The sequence below is a fragment of the Artemia sp. Qi Xiang Cuo genome, chromosome 14 (genome assembly GCF_049724085.1).
Source record: "Artemia sp. Qi Xiang Cuo chromosome 14, ASM4972408v1, whole genome shotgun sequence".
Taxonomy (NCBI): domain Eukaryota; kingdom Metazoa; phylum Arthropoda; class Branchiopoda; order Anostraca; family Artemiidae; genus Artemia; species Artemia sp. Qi Xiang Cuo.
In genome coordinates, this window is record NC_142807.1 from 50845882 (window position 1) to 50861901 (window position 16020).

Genomic DNA, 16020 nt, shown 5'->3' on the forward strand with positions numbered 1-16020 from the left:
GTTTTTTAACTTTTGGTTACTTCGCTCTTTACTAGGTTGCAGCTGCCGCTGCAAATATGATCCATTCAAATTTCCTCTTTTTGACGAGCCAGAGCCAATAAAACATGTTTCTTGTCCAATAGCCCATACTTTCTCCTTCATAGCTGACTTGAAAACTCATATGGAAACTACAGTTGATACACAAACTTTAATCTGCCAAGAGCCTCTTTTCTGCGAATCTGCGACTTGACTTGAAAACCAGATGGCCGACTTGAAAACTGAGATGGAAACTACAGTTGATACACGAAATTTTTAATCTGCGAAAAGCTAGAACTTTTTCGAGATTATGGAATCGCATAGTTGTGTCGTTGTCAGAGGAAGAAAGATTTGGCCTTTTACCGACTTTGTCTTTCAACGGTTTACGGTTCCAAACTCCAAAAGCTTTTTGTACATAACTACTTACCATCATCATCTTATTTATAATCATTTTCAGAAGAGGTTATTTTTTTTCTAGTATGGGCCAAGAAGATCGGCAACAATAACTCAATAGGTCTTATGTTGTATTTCTCGTCAAACTGAGACTTAAATTTAATCTATTACAAGCCTTTTCGACCAGTGTTTCTAATTGTTTTTCACGCATCTATAAATATGTACTTCATGTCTTATTGTTTTTCTTTTTTTCCTTATATTTCCATTTTTCACGCAGAAATAATTGGAAGTTGAAGCTCTTGATAACAAAACTGCTTTTACCGTGCTTTGTATGTCTAAAAAGATTCTGAATATGATATTGGAAACACAGAGAAATCCAATTTAATCTCTTTATTAAAAAGTTTCAAACCCTAGTTCTGCGAACTTTGGGACATCCTGCCATAGAGCCGCAAAAAATTCAAATTATTCAAATCCAAACGTTCCTTTGATTCTGGAAGATTTGAATGTCTAATAATCACACAATGGATATTATGAGAAACAAAGAAAAATCTTATTTATGCTCTTTATTAGAAATTTTTGAACCTTAGTTCCGCGAACTTTGGGAAATCCTGCCATAGAGACGCGAAAATTCCAAATTATTCAAATCCACGCATTCCTTTGAATCTGGAAGATTTGAATGTCTAATAATCACACAATGGTTGAAAAACAATCAAAAAATTACAGAAATTTTAGGTTGAAAAACTCCTTATGAGATGTTAAACCTGATATTTGTTAGTCTACCCAATGACAAAATAACTAAAAGATAAGCTAGTGTACATGGAACAAATTTTTGAACAACTAACAAAACTCAAATCGATTGTTGAGAAATCAATTCTCTAACTCCACTCAGTTTTTCAAACAGGTTTTTTTTCCACACCGGTTTTCAAGGGACTACCCTGCCAATTTTTTTTCATATTGGAAGATTAACCTTGCTGTAACTTTTTAGAGGCTTTAAAAGTCTGTAGCACATATTTCCTTAATTGAAATTTGTATAGATTTTTAAACAAAACCCATAAGCTAAGCGGTCTATAGTTAACTTTTTTCAAACATAAGAGAGTATTAGCTTTTTCAGAAAAGTTTTGTGAGGGGATAAGTTCAGCTATAAGTTTTAGTCACAAGCTGCTAAACCTTAGTAACTGCGAGGGAACTAGCAAGAGCCCTTTCAGATTCTGTACCACAAAAGTATGGCTTGTAAAAAGCATCAGGATATTTGAAGCTCTTTAAGTTGGAGCTCGACAATCCACCAAAGGTAATTTTCCTTCTTTCAGTCAATCTTTTTCTTTAAAAAATATAAAAGGAAAGTTTTCCATTTCAGCGTCTTTTGATATCAAGTCCATGCGTATAAATTTTTCCCCCGGTTTCAAACTCCCCTTTGTGCACTGGACTAGTGCCCAAACTGGATCTATGTTGCATAGACTTTCTACTTCCTTCTTAGCTACTTCCCTCGTCCCTCTTTCCCATGTAAGACAGAATTTGACGCAGGTAATATTGTGCCCTGTTACCAAATTTTTCAAGTCTACAATCAAAGATGGCAATATTTGCAGGTCAAACTACTTAAAGGCTTACTGAAGGAACATTGGGTCTTATTGCTGTAAGATGCAATTTAGATATTGCTTTTATTTTATATCCCACTTAAACTTTTGGTAATTAAAAATAATTAACATATCAAGCTTTACGGCAAAATTTTTATTCGTGCATAGTGCCATTTTAAAAGTAACCACATTCATCATTTAATCTGGTAACATCAAAGCAGCAAATACTCAAACCATAAGCACTCTCAAGCAATAAAATAACAAATTAAAATACTTAGTGAACGAATTTAAATTATTAGTTTTATATTTAAAGAATCTTTGAATCCTCAACAAACAGTTAGGTATTTCCAGTGCGCCTTAATACATGGATATAGCACATAGTGTATGACACCATAATGCACGTGGTGTACTATGTACAATGAGCCACTGGTGACCATACACAAATTTTTATGGGTGATTTCCAAGGAATTAAGAAAGTTCAGCTATCATGGCTGCAGCATCTGCTGCAGCCTAGTAAAGAACGAACTCTACCCCATAGTAACCGGAGATTCAAAAATATGTTTTGAAAAAAAAAACTGTCAAGTGAAGAAGAACTGCCATTTAAAGCTGATTCAGGAATGTTAAATATTATTTTTATTAATATTAATTTTCGAAACTTATTGCAAAAACAAATTTATAGAAATTTGAGACAACGGCCAGAGATACCACAATGAAAACCACACCATTGGAATCTCCATAATTGAAAATCCCACTTAGAACAATTACAGTTCCCTATTTGGAGAAACAAGGGAAATTACTTTTGTGCATGACAAGCAGTTATGTTTCTCCTTTTTTTAGTGTCAAAAACTATATATACATACATATACACAAAGATACTAAAAACTATATATACAAAAATACTTTCACTACTTAAGTTTTCCCACTACATAGAGACCAAAAAGGCCTTGAGCAAGCCTTGAAAGGAGGCCTAGTTATTTCTTAAACGTCTTTCTTATAAAATAAATAGCCATGATATACAAACAAAAGAAGTCGAAAAAAATCTCACAACATCTTTACGTCACTCTTGAAAATTCTTCGACATCTAACTTAAGGTTTCAGCCTGGGGGACTTAGCACAAAGAGTAATTTGCTTATATTACATTAAAGCTCTATACACATAAAAAAAAATTTACATATCCTTTTTAGTTACTAAACGACCATAAAATGGGTCTGCTGCCTCAATATATAACTCAAGATCTTTTGAATGTATATCTTCCTCTTTTCTTCCTGTTATTATCTTAAAAATATCTTTATGAGTCAAATTTTTTAACTTTGCCATATCTTCCTCACCCTTATAGTATTTATTTTTGATAAAAATGTCATCCCCTGGATGCAATCCACCTTGAAATGAATCATAAAAAGTATATCCTTTGGATTGAAAAAACGTACGAATCCTTTTCTTTTCTTCTTTAGACTTGCCAGCCATTTCTATCATAAACACGGCTGCATCGACTTTTTCAAATGGTAGTGTTTTCAATACATCGAGCTCAACGCCCTCTATATCCAGTACAAATAAGTCAATTCTAGTAGTATTGGCTGCTATTATGGCTGTGTATATAGGTACACATTCAACTTTGATTGAATCGACGTCACTAGCATATGGTTCCTCTTTGTGTCCACTTACGAGGTACCCACCTCCTGGATTAACGTCTATGAAAAAAAATTGCTATTAACTATGGTAAATATTTCCTGTGAAAAGTTCGAACATTTGATATACATTTTCCGCTGTAGAGTAAAGCTATTTCTTACTTGGAGTCAAATTTTGCTTCCTCAGCTTAATTTTACGTCGTTCAGTGAAGAAAATGTCCTTCATTAGGTAAATACTGAGTTCGCTTCTATTTCGGATCAGAGTTGAAAAATTCTGTTCTCTAGCCGGCAGCATTTTGTAAATTAAATAAGATGTCTATTCATCTCATTTATGCATAAATTTAACAGGCTGTTTACAAATATTTATGCATTTTTATTATAAAATTGTAGTATTTGTAATCTTTTTAGATGAAGGATTTTTCTTGGCAGACTTAAAAAGTTATCGCTTAACAAACATACAGTCTCCGGCTAGAACTTAGATTTAGTCGTCATGTGTGGTTATTGGCTCAGCAAATATCGCATCGTTTAAGAGCTGCTAGGTTTTTTCCCGCTCAAAGTAAATTATATAGCACCATTTTCTTTATACGCCACTAACCTATTAAACTGAAAGTTTCATTTCATAGAATTTTTTTCATACCTTTATTTTTTTCAACGTAGCTGAATATGAATATTTTCCGAAGCTCTTGTAAACTAGATGGTGAGCTGTAAAACCGCCGAAACACTAATGCAGAACAGTGGCGTAATTTCGTCAAAATTGTTGAAAGGGGGGGGGGGGCTAAAGTGGGAGCCAATTTTCCCAAAGTAAGTTTTCCCAATTTTCTCAAGTAAAAATGACAGTGAAAACTAAAAAAATAAGCCATATACTAAAAAAAGGTAAAGATATACTAAAGAAAACTTACCCCTTTCAGTAGATACTTGAATTATGCAGGCTTATCTTAGTTTTGACACGTTTTTTGGAAAAACCAAATTTTAGCTGAGGGATGGGGGGAAAACGTAGGTACGGGGAGGGGAAACTGAGGTCTGGGAGGGCAGTTGCCCTCCTGCCCCATAGCAAATTATGCCCCTGATGCAGAATGATGTAAACTAAATCCCCCAAGGCTTTTTTGCCATCAATTTTAAGAAAGAAGAACTATTGACGAGCATAACCTATTCCGTTTAAGGATTAAAACTCGGGAGCTTTTGATGGAGGCAGAAAAAATCAAGCCCTAGCTACATAAAATATTACAAAATTACTGAATAGATCTTTCCACAAACTCTGGTTTGAAATTTTAACTGATGGTAACCTTCAAGATGAATCAGAAAATCGGAAAAGTATTTCAAGTTTGATACAAAAGTAAAGATTATTGCTAAAAATAATGATTATAATTAAAAAAACTTCTACAAAAGAGTAATTCTAGCCATAAAAACTAATTTCAATCAATTATTGGTAAATTTCGCTGAAATAATGTTTTTGTTCACAAAAACACCGGGTAAATGGAAAAATTTTGCAACAGGCCACTGTAAAGAATGTTTTTGCGAATTAAAGAATAAAAGAAGTACTTGAAAAAGATTGATTTGATTTGGATTGCTTTGAAAAGCCTTAATTTGACTCCATAATGCTTACAAAATATACCAAGCACTGTTTTTTTCCAGAAAAACCTGAAATAGCATCTATTTTTTGTCTTTATGGATTCTTAACAGGTTAAAATTCGAATGCTTGAAAAGAATGAAAAAAAAAGAATCCAATTTAGTCAAGAAAAAAAAAAGACGATTTCAGGCCATACAACCGACTGTCTCTGGGTCTCCAATAACGGCCTGAAGGTAAAATCATTATCTAAACCGTATCATCGGTAACATGTTTATTTATTTATTTAAGGACACGAGTCAAAAAGCTATGCGCAAAGAGAGAGAGAAAAGAACAAGGCAGCAGAAAGAAGATTCAATGCTAAACCTAACAAAAAAAAACAAAAACAGAATGTCGATACCGTATTCTATTGCATTTATACTTTGTTTTCCCCTTTACTTACTTCTTATTACCATAAACAGCTTGACTATTCTTGTAAATTTCTTACAAACTCATCATATTTATTACTCTTTAACTTACTTGTAACATTACGTCCATCTATTGTCCAAGGAATATAAATAGGGGATGGCTTAAAAAGTTCCACTGACGGATAGGGGTCACGACTTGCGCAGGCATGAATCCCATAGGCTCTCCGATGGACATGCTCTAAGTCAGAGTAAAAGCGATCATCTGGTTCTATAAGTATGCCAGTCCAATTCAAAAATCTTTCTAGGTGTAGTGTTGTGGAGAATGTTACACCATCTAGCGCGCCACATTCCAAGAAATGTCTCCGTCCTCTCTGGAATATGAAAATCTGTTTGAGATCTATATCGTAGAGATATTAAGTTTAGACTCTAACCTTTAGAGGGTCAAAAGTTGTTTCTTTCCGGCGTACGTTGAGATTTGGCTTGGTCTCTTCCGACACGAAAGAGTTTTAGGGGGGGGGGGTCGATAAAATTAATAATCTTAAAACTAAATTAGTATCGTTTGCAAAAATTGTTTGGTAACAGAAAAAAATATCCTCACATACTGGTAAAAATGATGCTCTTAAATGCGGGAGTTGGGGTCATAAGCTTTTCTGGGTGTGTTGGTCACAAGATACTTAACACTAAGATAAGACAGTTGGAATTGTTATAGGTTTATTTTCAATTTTTGTGAGAAATTTTGCTTCTTTTAAAGCTTCAGAAGCAATGGCTACATGGTGATACCTTCAAGCCGAATAAAATAAAATAATAAGTTTTTTCTTTACTGAAAGTCAGGAACAAAACAAAACCTTAAAACGAACAGAAAATTTTCCGTAAACGACGAAAGGTGCTCCCTCCTCAACTCCTCGCTCTTTACGCTAAAATTTAACTTCCTATCAAAACTCTTTAAGAACAACTGCTGAAACACAAGGGCCATTGCATTGGAATAAGAAGCCTTTATAAAGCTTAAAAAATTTCTCGCACAACGAGCAAAGGATTGAAGAGGGATAGCCCCCCTCGTGTACGGAACAATTTCTGTTCGTTTTAAGTTCAAATATTGCTCCTTGCTCTCAATCGAAAAAACTTTGTTTTTAATTTAATTTCTGATCGGTTTTCAAATCACGCTGGAAAATTTCCTCCCTGGAAAATTACGCCCGGAAGATTCCCCCCATGAAAATTTTCTCCGGTGAAAAATAATTTTGTTAAAATTCCTCCCACGTAATATCCCCCCCCCCCATGGAAAGTTCGACCCGGGAATTTCTTTCTTGCTGAAAATTTCCCCAGAAGATTTACCCCCCCCCTTTCTCCACGGACAATTTTCCCCTTAAACTGTCTCTCCCCATGGAAATTTCCTGGAGATAGAACCAACCCCCCCCCCCTGTTGAAAAATACTCCCGCTGAAATCCCCTCCAAATGAAAGAGGCTAGTTGCCCTCTTATCTTTTTGGCCACTTAAAATGGCACTAGATGCTAGAACATTTAATTTCCGTTTGAATTATTATTCTCCTGGTCTTCTAAGACTACTGGTTCGATATAATCACCCCTGGGGAAAAAATGAATAAATAAACACGCATTCGTCATCTTTCTTCTGGAAAACAATGCAAAATTCTACATTTTTGTAGAATCAAGCTTGAAACCTCTACAGTAGAATTTTTTAATATACTGAATCTGATGGTACAATTATCATTGAGATTGCTTGACCTTTTGGGGGCCTTCCTCTCCTGGTTAAAAAAATCAAGAAGATTTTCTCAGGCTCGTTGCTTTTGATTAGTAATATTGAGCTTCATAATTTTTTTTATATTTGGAATCAGCATAAAAAGCGAATTATATTGAAATCCAATTTCTATCAAAATGTTTTATAGAGTTTTGGTTACTTTTGGCCCGAGTTACTCCTTACTTACAGTTCGTTACCACGAACTTTTTGATATGCATGGATTGCAAAAAAAAAAAGAAAAAAAAACCGCACCCCCCTTTTAATACTCAATCCAACTTTGAAAATAGCCGAATTTTCAGAATTTTCAAACACACATCACTTATTTTTACGTTTGGTGTGGATGCACCACAGTACATATATCTGTATATGTGTACTGTGGGATGCACACATTATTATTCAGATCGAGAGTGAGTCTGTGTTGGTCTCAGGTCTCAGGTGGCTTGGTGGTGCAACTGGCTTTGCAACTTGGCAGTGTTGATGGTACTACTATTAATAGTGGTACCATCTTTAACTTTGACTGTGTAATAGACACCTATTTAGACATCATTTTTTAAATAAAAAAACGTTGAAAGTCATGGTAAGCAATGTCTGGATTTTCCATGCATGGAAGCCCTGCCCCTCTCTTCTGCATAAAGTAATGGCAATTGTTTGCTGGTATTTGCACTGCTGTGACGAATATTGTAAGGCATGTAAGCCGGGATTTATCGGCATGGGTAAAACAACAAAAAATAAGCAAATGGGGGGAAATATAAAAAAAATAATTAAACGAAGTCCTAAAACCTGGAGACCTTAGTATTAAGGTGGAGGGGTCTTGGAAGCCTCCATCCCGTAAGCAAGTAAAATTATCTAATAAGTAAGAATAATAGCGGATCAACATTAGCCTCAATTGAAAAATTTGTATGTTTGTTAGTTGCAGCTGAAAAATATAAAGGATTTAGTCAAATGAAATCAAGGAACATGGACTAGGCATGAATTCGCTTATTAAACCACTTACCTTGAAAGCTTTCAGTTGCATTGACAAATTGAAATTTACATTTAATTTTCTTTGTTGTCAATAATAATCCGACTCAACAGGAAGTCTGCTCGTGGGTCTGCATAAGAATTTACCTCACACGTTTGACTTAACGTGCTAAAAGAAAAGTCAAGGCAGAACAATTTTCTGAAAAATCTTGACTTACTGTTCAGGGAATGAAGAAATACATTTTTAATGCTAAACATTTATATTAGTTGAAAATAAAGTGCCTTGTACTTTTTATTGAAAAGGGTACTTTATTTCCCTTTTCAATAAAAAGGGAAATGTTTACTTATTGTAATTTTTCAATATTGTTTTGGATTCAATATTAAGATTCAATATTAATATTCTATCCTACCTATCGATGCATCAAAATCGAATATAGCCCAGCAACACTTGAAAGTAGATAAGGCTAGTGATATACGTTTCATTGTTAAAAATTATAATTCAATTAAAAATTAAAATTAAAAACTAGAAAATAAACACAAGGTTTGCAATACATTTAAGATTACTGAACATATTTTACATTAATTTACCACAAAAGAAAATCATAGGGAAAAAAGTTTCAAGAATAAACCTATAAGGAACCTATATATGTATAAGGTAATATATTTGCTCTTGAAATTAGCCTACTTTCAAATATACATGATAAAATATATTAGCTTTGTATCAATATTCTGTGTGATTTATCGCACGGGCTAACATAATCCTGACCTCTTGATACCGTAATTTATGGATACTCTAAATTTAGTTTGGGGTTCCATCGGGCTGATTGGCTAGGGTCTGCACTGATTGGCCAAGGGGGCGAGTTGATATTTTATGCGTACATATATTTTTTCAGTTAGTTCGTCTCAGGAGTTCATCATGGTAGTTTTTCAGTTGATTTAGTTTTTGTGTAGGATTTAAGGCACTGGTCGATAAATGGGAGTTATATTTTCTATGATCGCTATTTGATTATTTTCCCCGGACCTTGTTAGGGTTGGGAAGATAGTATTTGGAGTTGCTAGAGACCGTGGTCCCTGCAATGCTTACATTAGTGGCATCAGTGCTGCCACTGGTGGTCATAGAACCGAAATACAGACAGCAGCGACTGCCTTTATGCAAATGGTAGTGCCAGCGTTGACGCTGTGTCACGAATAATAAGACTTGTAAAATAAAGGGTTCTAGTATCGGAATTATCTGACATTATTATACTACTGTTGATGAGAAATAAGTAAAAAAGAATACTATCAAAATTAGCAAGCATTAGCATATAGCTTAGTGCTAAGTCTAGGCATTAGGAGGTAAGGAATGGAGGAGACTGGTATGCAATCATCACAGTGGCTAATTGATATTTTGAAAAGAGTGGTGAAGAGTGAATAGAATGGCATAGCTTTTCTGGTGTTATCGTAGCTAGTTCAAAAAGGGAATCTCACAGAAAGATTGCCCAGGTTTTTAGCTTATGCTCTTCTTATTTTATTCCACTTCTTTGAGTTTTCTTGCTGTTTCTGTTTGTTGGCTTTCATGTCTTTCTGAAGGCTCTTTGGCTTGACACAAGCGTACTCTTGTTTGTTTTTTCTTGTCTGTTTCACAGGCCACAAGCTTTTTTCTTTCCTAAAAAATTTCGGTACTGGTGCATAATAACGACACTTCTAAAGAAGTCAACTTTGGTTAATGCTAATGAAATAAAATAAAATAGGATGTATATATATAATAGTTTAAAAACAAATTTGGGCTATGTATTTGCACATTAGGGGGGGGGGGTAAAGCATAGCATATTTTAAATACGTAACCTAACCTAGGTACCTCCCCCCCTCCCTATACCCCCAAAAAACAACAGTTTAAATATCATAAACGCAATGAAAACTACGCTTTGCATCACATTTATCTATAGCGGTCTCTTGAAAATAACCAGTCTGACGGGTTTCGTCTCTCATTAGTATATAAAAACGATCATATAACGCACCAGTACCCTTTTTTATTTGCTAGAATTTTTCTTTAGTTTTATATTCATGATCGACCGTGTCGCCTTTAGGTTTCTTATTACGACTAGGCTTCTCCATTCAATTTTTTAATTGAACCATGTCAATTTTTCCAGCACCTCATCAATTTAAGGTTTGGTGCATTAGAATGATACCAGCAACACATCTTCATTTTGAATTTTCTTAAGTCTCGGTTTAGTGAGTAGATCAAACTTGCATGTCCACGGTTCGACCTCCGATTCTTTGAATTAGTAAGTCAAATTCTTTGGATGAAAAGAAACAAGGATAAGAATAATACTAACACTACTACTATCAACTTACTGCATCACCAAGCTGTCTCAAACCAACAGAGCTACGTTTTCTTCTCCTCCATCCCAATAATACTTTTTGTACAAACGGTACTTGTTTGTTATCCGGACCACACTCAAGAAGTGAAGTTACGATAATCATAATACGCAGAAGCGACAGAAGGCAGGGAAGCGCTTCGATGTTTCGAAACTAAGATACCCGGAAATCAAAGCCGACTTCGAGTTAAAGCTAAGCAACCGGTTAGATGCCTTTAATCGTGTCTCACTCGTCGATGAAGAATGGGCGCAGATATAAATTGCGACACATGACGTAGCTGAGGAGGTGCTTGGCCACACAAAACAAAAACAGCGAGCCTGGATCTCTGACCACACCATAGAACTAGTGAGAAGAAGCGACCCCTCGTGGGAGGTGCAAAAGACCCCTTAAAAGTAGCCCGCAAAGCAGTTAAACAGTCACTGAAACAGGACAGAGAACAGTACTGGTCAGATCTGGCGAATGAGTTGGAACAAGCGTCCAGGAGCCACAACAGCAGGAAAATGTTCAAACTACTGAAAGAAGCGACAGGAAAAGCTCCTGTAATGGTTGACACACTGAAAGATAAGTCCGGAGAACTCATCCGAACAGAAGAAGGACGCATGGAACGCTGGCGAGAGCATTTTTCTGAGCTACTGAACCCTGTCAAACCCCCGTGCGATCTACCTGCCTTCTCGAGTGCTGCTAGAGAGCCCTACGCAATAAACCTCGATCCGCCAAGTATTGCGGACGTACACAAAGCGCTGAAGTGCATGAAAAACAATAACACTCCTGGAAAGGATGGGATCCCTTCTGATATGTTCAAGTCCTCATCAACTCTACTATGCCGCCTAACCGACCTTTTTTTCCAGGTGTGGACAACAAAGACCTTCCCAAAAGACTGGAAAGTATTAGCCCTCGTTCCGCTATACAAAAAAGGAGATAATGCCATTTGCGGAAACTATAGAGGTATCTCCCTGATCGACCATGCCATGAAGATCTTCTGCGTCATTCTTTTGAATCGATTCAAAGACGCACGTGACAAGTTAACCCGTCCTGAAAAAGCAGGCTTCAGACCAGGCAGAGGCTGTCCAGAACAGATATTGACGATTCGCCTCATCCTTCAGCAATACAGCAGGTTTCATCCACCCCTTCTCATCGCCTTTATTGACTTTGCAGTTGCCTTTGACTCTCTCATCAGAGAGGAGCTATGGAGAATTATAGCTAAAGACGGGGCGCCACAGGAGCTCATTGAGATACTCTGAAGTGCGTATAAGGACCCTGAGACTTGCGTCCGTGTTTTTGGCAATGACACCCCTAAGTTTCCAGTGGAGTTTGGGGTAAAGCAGGGATGCCCCCTTTCGCCTATATTATTCAACTACGCGATAGACTGGATCTTGTATAATGCAATGAGAAACCACAGCGGAATAGTCTTCGGACAAATAGCTGGTTTCCTCCAGCCCCTGACAGATCTGGACTTCGCAGACGACGTTGCTGAGCTGGAAACTACCGCCGACAGCTTACAAGGCATGATCGACGATACCAATGAGGTCTCAAAGTGCATCGGACTGGCCATCAGCAGCGCAAAGATTAAAGTATTGGCTCTCAACCAAGCTGCTCCTCGCCAAGTTACCCTCGACGGTGAGCCAATAGAAAGCGTTGAGGAATTCAAGTATCTTGGCTCTATCATAACACCAGATGGCGGAGCTGAAAGGGATATCTCTGCCCGCATAGCAAAAGCCTGGGGAGTGTTTACTAGATGCTTGCGAGACATGGCCGATCAAGACTGAAGATGCGAGAACTTTGGATGAGTTTGACCACCGCTGCCTTCGTTACATCCTCCGCATTAAGAGATGGGACAGGATTTCCAATAGTGAAGTAATCGCTGTGTGAGTCGCTGCGGCCAATCAGAAGAGCTATCATTTATCCTTAAAACACGTCACCTGAAGCTCCTCGACAACACATTGCATCGTCCTGAAGGCACGATATGTCAGGACTTCCTTTTTTGCAAACCAGTCCCCTCATGGAAACGTAAGTCAGGAGGACAAAATAAGAACATGTGGCAAAAATTCAAGGAGGACCTGGAACCGTGGGGAGGATTCAGGAGACACGGTCGGAGATGGGACAAAGACTGGCTGAAGATCGCCGGAGAAGCTGCAGCCGACAGGTCCAAGTGGTCGTCGGAAGTCATCCCAAGATCCTTTGGTGCCGGGCAGGACAGTTCATCGTCTGGTTCCCGCCGAAAGTAAAAAGTAAGTAAGTAATCATAATACGATGTATAAAAATATGAATAAAGTATCGTACCTTAAAAACAAAATTATGGAAACAACAACAGAGAATTATGGAAAGCAGATCGCCCAAAGCATATTAAATTAAGTACCTAGATAGCTCCATATATTAAATATTTAATTGAAATATACGTGTATAGTTGTTTATCTCACTGAGACTAACCTTATTATCTCCGAATGCAGAGAGAAAAACCGGTTTTACTCATATCAATAACGTGAGTTCTTGATATGACGGTTTTACGTCATATCAAGAAGTTTAAACTTACTTCCCATTTACATCAGAAACAAAATTTGCCCCCCCCCCTAATGTAGAACTATATACCCTGAATTGGCATATATAGGGGGGGGACGGCTGAAATTCATTTCCGATAGAAATGATTGTTATATTCGTAATCAGCATAAAAAAAGGCATCGTGTGCTATATTCACTTTATGCGTAATTCAATAATATGATTTGGTAGATATTTACCTAACTAACAATTACCATAAAATTTTACACTTTGACCACTGAAGGTCCTTATTCAGGCTCGTACACTTTAATGGATTTCAGGACGTACGACTGATTAAAAAAACAAAAAAATAGGTGAGTTAGTTAAAAACATAAGATATTTTAAATACCAGTCAACAACTTAAAAGTACTGAAAGGGGACACAGTTCCCTCCCCCCCCCTCTTTATCCTTGTCTGTCTCTAAGCGTTTCTCAAATAAGTATCCAAGTAACCAGACATATCCAAGTTAGCTTAAAGATGCTTTACTACTAACATTATTACCTACCTTTGGCACAAAAGTTTCTACTGCAATAAGGGCTTCAATCCAGGGAGCGTCTTTATCAAGCAAGTAACTTTGAAACGAATTTAACGGCCTCACATCATCAGTCCGAGTTGTTAAATTATATTGCAACGTTGACGGATAGCAAAGTCTTCTGCTCTTTACATAATTGACAAGGCACTCATCATCCATATTAACCTTTTCTGCCACCATTTTCTCAAAAGATAAACACATAGTTATGTCCTGTGTTCTCTGAACTTTTAACAAATAAATAAACAAAATACCGCATGTAATAATAAGATATAAGGTCTTTACGTTCTTGGATATACTAAATTGTTTCAAACTTTTCATTGTTTGTATAAAATCCTGTGACATTTCACTGCATAAAATTGCACAAAATCAAAAATAGCTTTGTCTATGCAGGGTACTTTACAATAAAGATACGTCACTGACCTTTCAAAATAAAAGCATAAGACTTCGTCAGTAACACGTAATTTTCTATGACAGGGCAGCAACATAGACCTAGACTGACAACTTTTATATACTGTAGGCCTATTTACTTAACGTTGAATAGCGGCATTCGAAAACCTGTTTTAAAAGTTGCTAGTCATTTGAGTTCTGTGTTGAGACCGACCCATAAATTCTTGCTTTTGCTTAATTTATTTCAGTTGTACCATAATGAAGGTTGTAAAATTGTGGGGTACTTTTGCGTTATACCCACTCGTTTATTTACTGCTAGTTTGGTTAATGCCAATGAAATAAAATAGGATGAATATAGAATAGTTTAGAAACAAATTTGGGCTATATATTTGCACATTAGGGGGGGGGGGAGGGGCAAAGCATAGCATGTATTAAATACGTAACCTAGGGTAGGTTACCGCCCCCCCCCAAAAAAAAAAAATAACCAAAAACAACACTTTAAATATCGTATACGCAATTAAAACCACGCTATACATCTACAGCAGTGTGTTGAATCATGCCGTAAAAACGGGTTTCTTCAACGCGTCTTGAGTTTGAGATTATAAAAGAGTGGGTATAACACAATTGTACCAATTTTGGTTATATAATCATAGATAAATCTAATAAAAAACAAGAGTTTTTCTTATGGAAGTGAAGAACGAAGTTGAAACTTAAAACGAACAAGAACTATTGCTTCGCATATTACGAAAGATATATTTACAAAACTTACTTAGAGAAGCGTACTCGTGATATTTTCCTGTATCTGCAGAAATTTTTAAAAACCAATGCTTTGCTCAAAACACAAAACCGTACCCAAAAAAACAGGATGTTCTCTTAGGAGCAGAGAAATCCATAAGTAGCCCACAGAAAAAAAAGAAAGAAAAAAAAAAAAACAAAAAAACATGCTAATTCATAAGGCGAGCAAGCAAGAAAAATATCTTTTTTTTTAACTTAGGTACTGAAAATAAAGAATCATCATTTTTTTTGCTAAAATTATATTTCTTTGTTAAGCCGGGTCGCTTCTTGCTTACACTCCGTTACCACGAAATGTTTGACACAATGTTACTGGTTTATTTTGTGTGTGGATTATCAGATATAGGTTTTACTTCTTTGATCCATTTAGCTTCCCTATAAATCACATGCATATGAGTGTAACTCAATCCCCGTTGAACTCGACCCATTTAAATGAATCCTCGTTCAATTGAACCCTTTTTCTACTCAACACCTGTTTTACTCAATCCCCGTGCAATTAGACCGTCATTTAAGTCAAATTTATTTAACTCAACCACCATTTGACTAAACCCCCTTAACTCAACCCTCATGTAAGTCAAGCCCCGTTTAAATCAATCCCTGTTTGGCTCAAACTAAACCCCGTTTAACTCAACTACCATCAGAGTCAACCCAAATCAACTCAACCCCCCATGGAACTCAACCCTGATTCAACTAAATCCCCGCGCAATTCAAACGTTATTCAACTCAACTCCATTTAACTGAACCCCTATACAACTTGACTCTGGTTTAACTAAATCCTGGCTTACCTCAACGCTCATGTAAGTCAACCTTCATGTAACTCAACTTCCATTTAAATCAGCCCCTGTTTGACTGAACTTGACCCAATTCAATTCATTTATTTAATACTATAAAACCTAACTCAACACCCGTTTAAGTAAACCTAATGCAACTCAGGCCCCATGTAACCCAACCCTCTAATAAACTTAATCCTCGTGCAATTCAACCGTCATTCAGCTCAACTCCATTTAACTCAATCCACGTAGAACTCGACTCCCGTTTAGCTAAACCCCCAGATTAATTCAACCTTCATGTAACTCAACCCTATTTTACCTCAACCCCATTTAAGTCAATCACTGTTTGACGCAACTCAACCCCTG

The 16020-nt window shown here is 36.6% G+C and overlaps 1 protein-coding gene across 1 annotated transcript; it reads right to left on the minus strand.

The window, feature by feature from the left end:
- Positions 1–660: 660 nt before the first annotated feature.
- Positions 661–14178, minus strand: LOC148944582 (uncharacterized). Its single transcript, XM_089099661.1, has 3 exons — positions 13679–14178; positions 5688–5946; positions 661–3667 (listed from the first exon to the last, which is right to left on the minus strand). The coding sequence occupies exons 1-3, from the start codon at positions 14045–14047 to the stop codon at positions 3147–3149; spliced, it is 1149 nt and encodes a 382-aa protein (XP_088955787.1). The 5' UTR covers positions 14048–14178; the 3' UTR covers positions 661–3146.
- Between the last annotated feature and the right edge of the window lie 1842 nt (positions 14179–16020).